The sequence below is a fragment of the Dipodomys merriami genome, unplaced genomic scaffold (assembly GCF_024711535.1).
Source record: "Dipodomys merriami isolate MVZ:Mamm:240054 unplaced genomic scaffold, mDipMer1.0.p SCAF_50, whole genome shotgun sequence".
Lineage (NCBI taxonomy): Eukaryota > Metazoa > Chordata > Mammalia > Rodentia > Heteromyidae > Dipodomys > Dipodomys merriami.
In genome coordinates, this window is record NW_027206069.1 from 10,608,057 (window position 1) to 10,618,614 (window position 10,558).

Sequence of the window (10,558 nt, forward strand, 5' to 3'; positions counted from 1 at the left end):
GCAGATGAAGTTATCTGTAGGTTCTTGTCAACACCAGGCCTCACTGAGGTGGGTTCATCTTTTAGATGACAGATGAACATTGTCAGCAGTGTTATCAACAATAAAAACATCTCAGAGCTACTCATGTAAGATAACCTGACTCCTTTTTCCACTGAAGGAAATAGTTTTCTGTCCTGCAGGAGGGCAGGGAGGAAGATGGCAGAATGGCTTAAAAGGTCTTTCTGTGTGGGCAAGGACTCCATCATGTGGTAGTTTCATGAATTGCCAGTATAAACCATTTTTATCATAATTTTACCTCTAAACAAAGTTGGCTTAGAGACTCATACCCATTAATATAAGTGTGACAGGTTCTTACCAAACCACCAGGTCAAACAGTTTTAGGACATGCTTTTATATTTTAAGAATACAATGTGCTCCAGAAGTGATTCTTAGCCAGGGAACTGTGAGCGCTGAACCCCCACCCCCCACTCTCTGCTAAGCCTGCTGGCTGTCCCCAGGACCTCGCTGGTGGGTAGAGGACACTGCCCATGGCTGATGCCCTGAGGACCACCGCTCTGTGATGTTAAATAGTAACAGCACCTGGCTTTCCCAGCCTTCACAGGACAACTTTGAAGCAACGCTTCTCATGCAACAGTGTCCCCCTTGCCTCTGTAGCTGAGAGACATGGTTACCACCACGCGTCAGCATCACTGGTCCGGATTCCTGTGGAATAACCACATTGGTTGTAGAAGTTATTCTTTTTGTCCAATCACTTTTACAAGCGCAAACCTAAGAAGAGCAAGCAGTCTTCCAGCCCCTTCCTGGAGTGACAGGCACACACTTGCAGTCTCACGCCCCATCACACCCTTGTTGCCATGCCCTTTGGTGGCTCCTGAGGGACCATGCTGGTCAGCGCGTGCAGCCCTGCCCAGGCTCAGGGAGTGGAGGCCTGTGGCCCTCGGCCCACGATGTCCCTGTTGGGAACTTGCTTGTCCTCAAGAGATTTCTTGGAAAAGCTTTTGTGAGAGTAGGTTGTTGGCTCTCTTTCAAAGTCCTGCTGCCAATTGATAAGCGGATCACATTCCTGCTCAGCACTGTGCTCGCCTTCCATTCCATGGGGAATTATTTATTTCCAGTGAGCTGGTTTCCAGGACCTAGTGTCCTGAAGATGGGGGTGGGGTGGGGGTGGAGGAGGGCCCGCATGTGCATGGATGCCCTGTGCCCACAGTACCTACTGACGCCTTAATAAGCGCTGAGCACCACACTGTTAAGATAAACAGTTACTAACGCGCGAGTTGCTGGGTTTCCTTCCCTTCAAAAGGTCTTGACAACAAATGACTTCAGGTATTGTTAGGGACTCCCACGGCATGAGAGGCGCCAAGGACGGTGCCACTGTCACTTGTCCCTGGTGAGTTCCCTTGGCAGGATCAGAACCAGGAAGTTAGTGCTCATGCCCAGCTGCAGGCTCCCATTGCCACACCTAGGCCTGGCTTCTCGTGACCTAATCCTGAAGATGAAGTCATCATTTCGCCTGTGCCATGTTTGATTTGTTAGACATCACTGGGTCCAGCCCAGCTTCCAGCATGCACAGAGGTAGGCTGAGGTGATGGGCGGCCCACTGAACCAGGTGATTCTTTTGCTGCTTTTGACTCACACATTAGGGGTCCTAGCTTCTAATGCCCAGTGCTCAGCAGTTTTGTACATGGTGGGCCTCACTTGGGGTCTTTTAAACCTCCACAGGTGGAGTTCTTTGAGCCCTTCTGGGACAGCGGGGAGCCCCGGGCCGGGGAGAAGGGCGCCCGGGGCTGGCGGGCCTGGATGCACCAGCAGGAACGGGGTGGCTGGGTGGTCATCAACCCAGGTAAGCCTCCCCCCCCCCCCCCCCCAGTAAGGGTAGATATGCTGTTGTCTTCCTATTTAACTGTAAATACTGCTTATTAGTAACATAAGGACATTTACAAACATCAGAATGTAAAATCATACATTAAAGTGGATGTCATGGCAGGATAGGCTGTTTCTTCCCCATGGCCACCTGAAAGCGTCTACCTCCCTCAAGTCTGAGCACCACTCTCTCCCGCCCTCTGCAGACTTGAGCTTCTTTTATCAATGTGTTCTAATAAGAAGCAAGCTTTTGTTATAGCTTCCACCCCCATTCCTTTCTAGTGTGTACTTAAAACACTTTTTGTTCTTCTGGCTATGTATAGATTAACAAATCCTTTGAAAAAATCATTGCTTTTTAAGGAGTGTTAAAAAAGGATTAACTAGCATGCGTTACACTGTCATTCCACATGACCCAAGTGCTTTACAGATCCACACTGGAGAACAATGTGGAAAGGTGATTTTTACTATCAGGGCAGGGCTCTGTGTGTCCCCTTGGAATTAACAATGTATTACAGAAACTCTTGCATTGAATTTAGTATAGTTCTAAGAATCTAATAGCGCCCCCTCCCCAAACAGGGGGAAAAAAAATGGATGGTTCTCTTGTATCTAGAAAATGGGTTGATAATCATCTTTGTTTTTATTTTTAATTTCTCAAATCCATCTTGACACATTTAGCATTTAGAAGGTAATTGGGACTCTATTCTGCATTTCTTCTTCATGTTTTACTTTTACTTCTAGTTATTCTGTTGTTGTTAGGTCTGTCTGTCCAAAGCCATACAATCTTTTGATGTATATTTTTTTGCGGGGGGCGGGGGAGTGATAGTAGAGTTTTGGCTCAGACCCTCACGCTTGTTAGACAGGCGCTCTACCTTTGGAGACACACCTGAAGGCATGCCCCTCCCCTACTTCTGCCTAGATGACGATGATGATGAGCCAGAAGAAGATGACCAGGAAATCAAAGATAAGACTCTGCCCCGGTGGCAGATCTGGCTTGCTGCTGAGCGTTCCCGGGACCAGAGGCACTGGCGTCCCTGGCGCCCTGATAAGACCAAGAAGCAAACGGAAGACGACTGTGAGGATCCCGAGAGACAGGCAAGTGTCCTGTGCCGCCGGGCGGCTGACTTCCCTCCTGCCAGGAGGCTGCGGGGCCTCCTCTCGCCCGTGCTCATTTCCTTTGCCCCGGTGAGGGGGAGCAGTGTCCCCTGGTGTAGTTCCTGTCCCCCAGAGGGAAGGAAGGCTCCTATGGCCACTCTTCTGGAGATGGCCTTCCAGGTCATTCACTTAGGTTTTCTTTTTTTTTCTTTTTTTTTTTGTCGTTGTAAGGCCTGAACTCTGGGCCTGGGCGCTGTCCCTCAGCTCTTCAGCTCAAGGCAAGCACTCTACCACTTGAGCCACAGCACCACTTCCATTTTTCTGGTGGTTTGTTGGAGATAAGAGTCTCATGGACTTTGCCTGAGCTGGCTTTGAACCGTGATCCTCAGATCTCAGCCTCCTGAGTAGCTAGGATTACAGGCGTGAGTCACCAACGCCCAGCGCCCACTTAGGTTTTCATGTGACCCTGGGGAAGGAAGGCTGTAGATGCAGGTTCTATGGTCTGGATCACTGTTGTAGATTCCTTAATTATATCCACTGTCCCATCACACTCTTGGGTCTGTGGACATGTACATGCAGCAACTAGATTGGACTAGAAGGCCCAGGGACAGGATGTAGAGGCCATATTGGGGCAGCTGGCTCACACGGTGTCTTGATGGAGAGGGAGCGAGTGTTGTCCTGTTGACAGCGGGCACTTGTGCTGTGCCACCTGCCCTCTGGCTTGGGTACCAAGTAGCTGGCAGCTTTTGACGGAAGAAATGCTATTTCAACACCTGCAGCCCTAAAGCAGTACTGGCTCTAGCTTCTGTGTGACCTGTGATGTGTATAGATCAAGATGTCTTCTTGGTAACAGGCTCTGTCCCTCCCTGCAAGTGAAGTGCCTTTAGATGGAGGGTTTTGCCTCTTGTTCATTGCTTGACACCTGTACCTGTGGGAAGGCTCCTGGATGCTGAACAGATATTTGATGGGAGCTTGATGGCTGCAGTGTGCCAGCATTTGGGGTGATGCATGGGACGGCCATGCTGGAGTTAGGCTGCAGAGGAGTGGGCATGAGGAGGTGCAGCTTCCAGGGACGCCTTCCCCCTCCGGCCTGACGCAGGGAGGAGGGCAGGGGGTGTGACTCTACCCCAGAGGCCTCTTTCCTGCTGGAAGCTGAAGGCATGGAGGAGGGCACTAGAGGAGTCTGTAGACTTCATGGTCGGCTTGCAAGTTGTTTTTCAAGGTTCAGAATTTCGTTTGTCCCCTGGAAGCAGATTTCAGAACAAATGGCTGCTATGAGCAGTGTCTGGTCATTTAGCTTTTTCTCTTAATGGAAGCCTGTGCTTGTGTTCTGAGGTCCTCTGCTGAGAGACATAATCAGCTAGCCAAAGAGAACCTTGACACAAAGGATAGTGTCTTTGGCTGGATGTCAAAAAGGAGCTACATGAAATCAGCTGCGAACATGCACCACTGTATTGGTTTCTTTTCATTGCTATTCACACACTCCATTGCTCCTGTTCCCTTCTTACTTGTGCCCGTCTATCTCAAGCAGATTTCCTGAAGTAATCTGTGGTCAAATAAATCACAAGTAGTAAATCATCCTTATTGAAGACAAAATAATTTGCCAAACTAACTACGAAGCAATTGTGTCGTTCGAAGGGAACCTGACTAGGTTTTCTGAAACTCTAGCTGGATGCTAGGAAAGCTGTCAGCTTCAGCCTCTTGGTCCCTCCCTCTCCCCTTGCTCCTCCCCCCCGCCCCCAGCATTGCAGGAATTGGGGGGGGGGTGCCCAGGCATCCCCTGCCATTGGGGCTGTTCTCCAGCTTCTAGATTGTCTTTTGTGTTTTACAGAATTCTTAGCTCCTATTTAAGATCTATTCTGAGTAATGTTGATTCGTTAGTACACTGCATAGAGTTGTGAGGCGTTTACTAGCTTGATTAAACAGGTCCCGGATTCTGCCTTTGTTGCAGGTGCTGTTTGATGATATTGGGCAGTCTCTGATCAGACTCTCCAGCCAGGCTCTGCAGTTCCAGCTGATCGAGGCTTTCCTGCAGTTCCTGGGCGTGCCTTCAGGCTTCATCCCGCCGGCCTCCTGCCTTTACCTGGCCATGGATGAGAGCAGCATCTTCAGTAGTGGACTCTACGATGAAAAGCCCTTGACAGCCTTTGATTTTTCATTTTTGGGCATCAGCTGTGTTGGCCGCATGGACCAGTTGGGCTGTCTGCGGTGGACCCGCGGTCACAACCGAGAGGGCGAGGAGTTCATCCGCAATGTCTTCCACCTCGTGATGCCCTTGTTCTCAGGGAAGCAGAAGTCTCACCTTTGCTTCTCCTGGCTGCGGTATGAGATGGCAAAGGTAACTTCGCATCTCCCCCCCCCCCCCCCCCCCCCCGGGGCCTTCTCTCTTGTATCAGATCCAGTACCAGATCCAGTACAGGCTCCTTTGAGTACTGTGTCCCAGTCCTTCCTTTTTTTCAGGGACTGCTGATGGCACCTCAGGCATGGCTCCCTCCACTTCCCCCACCCTCCAGGAAGAGGAGGCTAGCAGGCACCAGCCCCGATCTCAGGGACTGGAGCTGTCTGCTGTGTGAAGACTTGTCTTACCAGATGTCTATGATGATACGGGCACTTAGTGTTAAGAACCAAAATAAGCTTAAGTGGGGTTAGAGGATTTAGGGCTTATTAGAATAGAGAAAATAAGCTACTTATCCTGTGATTTGTAACTATCTGTTGAAAAATTAGTCTCCATCTGGCGTGCTGCCCTCTGCTGGCCACTCTTAGTATTGACTCCTAACACTCAAAGTTCTCCAGCTAACTACTTACTACAATTTAAATATACCAGATTGTTTTAAAATAGTGTCTTTGAAGGAGGGTGCCTGTGGCTCAAACCTGTAATCCTAGAAGCTCAGGAGGCTAGGATCTGAGGATCGTGGTTCAAAGCCAGCCCATACAGGAAAGTCCATGAGACTGCTATTTCCAATTAACCACCAGAAAACCAGAAGTGGTGCTGTGGCTCAAAGTGGTAGAGCACTAGCCTTGAGCAAAAAAAGCTTGGGAACAGTGCCCAGGCCTTGAGTTTAAGCCTCACAACCAACCTCCCCCCAGCCCACTCCTCCTCAAAAAAGTGTCTTTGGTAAAGTGTAGTGAACTCATCTCTTTGGAAAAGAAAATTTGGAGCATAGCAGCCTTAAAGTTCCAATTTGTTTCTCAACAGAGAGAGTTTCCATGTTTTATTAGATATGTAATAAAAGAAGTACAGGTGTCTTTGCATTGCCAGGGCTTCCTGAAGTTACAGTGTTTCGGGGTTTCCTGGAAATTCTAGAGCACTCAAAGTCATTCTTTTCTTGTGTGTGTGTATGTAGGTCATTTGGTGTCTGCACACTAAAAACAAGAAGAGATTAAAGTCACAGGGGAAGAACTGCAAAAAACTAGCCAAGAATCTCCTCAAGGAGCCAGAAAATCGGAACAATTTTTGCCTCTGGAAGCAGTATGCACATCTGGAATGGTTGCTTGGCAACATAGAGGATGCCAGGAAAGTTTTTGATACAGCACTCAGCATGGCAGGCAGCAGTGAGCTGAAGGACCGTGAGCTGTGCGAGCTCAGTCTGCTCTATGCCGAGCTGGAGGTGGAGCAGTTGCCAGACTCCAGAGAGACGGCCACAGCCCGGGCTGTTCATGTACTAACCCAGTTGACTGAGAGCAGCCCCTCTGGGCCATATGTTGGGCAGGTAGTGGCCACTCGGGTTTTGAAAGCTCGGAAGGCTTACGAGCATGCACTGCAGGATTGTCTAGGTGAGAGCCATGTCTCTGATGGAGCTCCTGCCGATTCCTTGGACTGCCTGTGTAGTTTGGTCCGGTGCTTTATGCTCTTCCAGTATTTGACCATAGGAATCGATGCAGCTGTGAGGCTATATGAACAGGTATTTGCCAAACTGAAGGACTCCGTTTCTCCAGAGAGCCCTAGCCTGAAGGACCAGAGCCACCCCCAGAGTTTGAGCAGTGTTTTAGAAGCTGTCAGCCTGATGCACACAAGTCTGCTGCAATTCCACATGAGAGTGAGTGTTTACCCGCTGACTCCACTTCGAGACGCCCTCTCGGACGCTTTGAAGCTATATCCTGGCAACCAGCTGCTTTGGCGGTCTTACGTACAGATTCAGAGTAAGTCCCACAATGCCAGCAAGACCAGGAGATTCTTCGATACAATCACCAGGTCTGCCAGACACTTGGAGCCATGGTTGTTTGCAATTGAAGTGGAGAAGCTGAGGAAAAGCCTGGTGGAGACCGTTCGGAGGTAATTACAGGCCACCTCTCTCATGTGCTTCACAGGCCTTTCTGCAGTGAGTGCTGTCTCCTCCTGTCTGCCAGGCCTCCACAGCACAGCCGTGGATGTGGCACAAGGCCAGGACCCCCTGCTGTGGTGCTCTAGGGGATCACAGAGTAGATAACTGATAGATGAACATGACACTTAGAAGGTAGACCCATCCCTCCACAGAGGCTGGGTGGCTGACTTCCAGGGCCAGCCATCTTGGGAACCTGGCTGCTGTTTCTGTGTGCAGGGGGAGGCTCAGGGAGTCTCAAGCTGAATTGAGCATAGTTGAGCACAGGCTCTGGAGGTCAGCTCTCTGATCTCAGTGTGGGCTCTGCCACGTAGTGCTGGGTGGCCTCAGGCTGTCAGTCACTTGACCTCTAGCAGGTTCCTCATCTGCCAGTGAAATAATGAAGAAGCCGGAGGTGCCAATGACGTCAGTGCTTGGCACAGACCAGTGCATAGTAATTGCTACGCTTCTTGAAGTGTCATGCTCTCCGTCGAGGATATTACGTGTGCAGATTAGTAATTGTTTAGGCATCATTGTTCATTGTGGAATCTCTGCTGATGTTTCAGTGCAGCCTTTGCAAAGGCAAAACTGCCTTTGCGTGGTATTTCAGTTTGCTTATTCCTTATTTCTTCCATTATTTTACTCACTCTGCCTGAGTCTTTGTCTACTTGCAACCAAAAGGTTTTCCTTCCCAGAGCGTGAGATTGCGTTCTGATACAGGCGAGGTTTGCCGACAGTGCTGTAGGCTGTGTGGAGCGGCAGCGCCGATCGCCGCCCCCAGACACGCACGGGCAGGGGTGCCATCCTCCGCCATACTGCAGCGACGGAGGGGAGAGGACGCACCTGGGCTACATGACACCTTGTCTTACAGGGTGGGCGGTAGAGAGATCCACGCCACCATCCCCGAGACGGGCCTCACACATCGGATCCGAGCCCTCTTTGAGAACGCTATGCGGAGCCACAGTGGCAGCCAGTGCCCCTTGCTGTGGAGGATGTACTTGAAGTTTTTGGTAAGATGATACTTTGACACCATTTTGTTTTGACAGCTCTAACTTTTTCCTTCAAAAGTGACAAAAAAGCAAGTGGGAAGGCTGAGGGGGGCCTCCCATTCGCCCTCACACCCCCAGTGTCACAAGCTTGCCGTGGTTCAATCCTTAAGGACCCTGATGGAGTAATGGCTGAGGCTCAGTGAGGACACAGCCATGTGGCTGGCTGGCAGAGACCAGGCAAAGAAGCCTTGTTGGAACAAACCAGAAAGACGGCTACACCCTAGCTAATCTGACCAGAAGTGGGAGGGAAAAGACACAAAGGGGACATCACAGCTAACACAAGTGAAATCCTGAGGATCGTGAGGAAATACTTTGAAATGCAAACTATATTCAAATGAGCTGGAAAATCTGAGAGGTGGTACACTTTTAGATGCACTTAAATTTCCAAAACTGAAATAGGAAAAGTGACTTAAATAGGCCTATAACAAGCAATGAAATTTAAGCAGTAATAATCTACTAACAAAGAAGAGCTCCGAGCTGAGGATTTACTGCCCAAGTCTATCAGACATTTAAAGAACACTAGTACTCCTCACACTTTTCCATAAGCTAGAAAGGAGAGGAATGCTAGATTCATGAAGGATAATCCTCAGCCCCAAAACAGACAAGGTCACAGCATAAAAAGAAAATAGAACAATTGTCTGAATAAAATACTTGCAAATCCAATTCAGTAACATTAAAAAAGGTCGTCCACCATAACCAAGCTTAGAGAGAAAACCAGCTGAAAACATGGATAGTCTCAGACTTTTTTTTTTTTTTAAAGCAAAAGCGACCCAGAATTTAATTTCGGAAAGGAATACTACTCTGTAGAACACCCTAGATTTTAGGTATAGAGAGAATATTCCAAGACTAAAATTTCTGATGTGAAGTCTTACTTTTAATAGATAAAAACCTATTAAGCTATCTTTTTCGTGTGTGTGTGTGTGTGTGTGTGTGTGTGTGTGTGTCCCCGTGTGTGTGTGTGTCCGTGTGTGTGTGTGTGTCTGTGTCTGTGTCCTGGGCCTAGGTGCTATCTCTGAGCTTTTTTGCTCAAAGATAGCACTTTATCACTTGAGCCACAGCTCCACTTCTGGCTTTGGGTATTTAACTGGAGGTAAATCTCACAGACTTTCCTGCCCAGGCTGGCTTCAAACTGGAATCCTCCCATCTCAGCCTCCTGAGTAGCTAGGATTACAGGCATGAGCCACTAGCACCTAGCTTTATTGTTTTTAATTTGAGAAAGGGTCTCCTTATGTAGCGCAGGCCACATTGAAACTCTCGATCTTCTCGTTTTAGCTTCCTGAATGCTATGGTTCTGCATTACCATAATCCCAGGCCTGGTGGTTTGATTTCTCTAAAAGAAAATTTTCATAAGATGGTAAAGATTAAAAGCAAAATGTCCTCATTTGCACAAGGTCATCAGCTTTACCTCAGTGACCACCTCATTTCAAGTGCTGCTACTGGAGCTAGGATGTAATAGCTCCAATAAAGGAGACATAGGACTTCAAAAGCCAGAAGTGATTTGGGCAAAGGTGGCTCACACATGTAATCCATGTACTCAGGAGGCTGAGATCTGAGCATCAAGGTTTAAAGCCAGCAATGGCAGGAAAGTCCATGAGACTCCAGTTAACCACCAGAAAACGGGAAGTGGCGCTGTGGCTCAAAGTGGTAGAGATTAGCCTTGAGTGAAAAAGCTTAGGAACAGTGCTCAGGCCGAGTTCAAGCTCCACGACTGATAAAAAAATAAAAAGTCCCAAGTGTTAAACATCACCAATCTGGTGCTGTGTGGATGGCTTGGCTGTGGTGCTGAGCTGGTTCTCTGGTTAGCTGGGCTCCATTCCCCTCAGCTACTCTGATGGAGCCAACTTCCCACACAGGTCAACAATATTGGGGACAACATGCAGATTGTACAGATTTTTTTTTGTCTTAGTCTCTTCAATTGATCCTATTTTGTCCTTTTGCCTTAGGTTTCCCTAGGAAACAAAGAAAGAAGCAAAGGTGTGTTCTACAAAGCACTTCAACATTGCCCTTGGGCAAAGGTGAGTTTTAAAACACTGACCTAGCTTCAGTTGAACTAGGCCTTTCCCAGACACTGGCTCAGTCCAGCCAGTGTCATCTGAGACTTAGCTCTGGGAGTGCAGTACCCCATCCTGAGCCTGTCCAGGGCCTTTTCCTAGTGAAATGGAGCCCTGTGGAATCTGAGCCTTGTTTCCCTTCCTTGCCCTGGAGCTGGTCTTTGGAATACAGCTATGGTTCAGCTTCCCACCATCTTCCCAGTGGATC

General features: G+C 48.7%; 1 protein-coding gene across 1 annotated transcript in view; it reads left to right on the forward strand.

Annotated features, from left to right (window-relative positions):
- LOC138810520 (nuclear exosome regulator NRDE2-like) overlaps positions 1 to 10,558 on the forward strand; it is a 40,471-nt gene that overhangs the window by 27,708 nt on the left and 2,205 nt on the right. The window contains exons 8-13 of the mRNA XM_069997748.1: positions 1,720 to 1,840; positions 2,777 to 2,952; positions 4,904 to 5,290; positions 6,297 to 7,225; positions 8,122 to 8,260; positions 10,243 to 10,314. Of these exons, the coding sequence (XP_069853849.1) occupies positions 1,720 to 1,840; positions 2,777 to 2,952; positions 4,904 to 5,290; positions 6,297 to 7,225; positions 8,122 to 8,260; positions 10,243 to 10,314 (1,824 nt within the window). The remainder of the gene's footprint in view (positions 1 to 1,719; positions 1,841 to 2,776; positions 2,953 to 4,903; positions 5,291 to 6,296; positions 7,226 to 8,121; positions 8,261 to 10,242; positions 10,315 to 10,558) is intronic.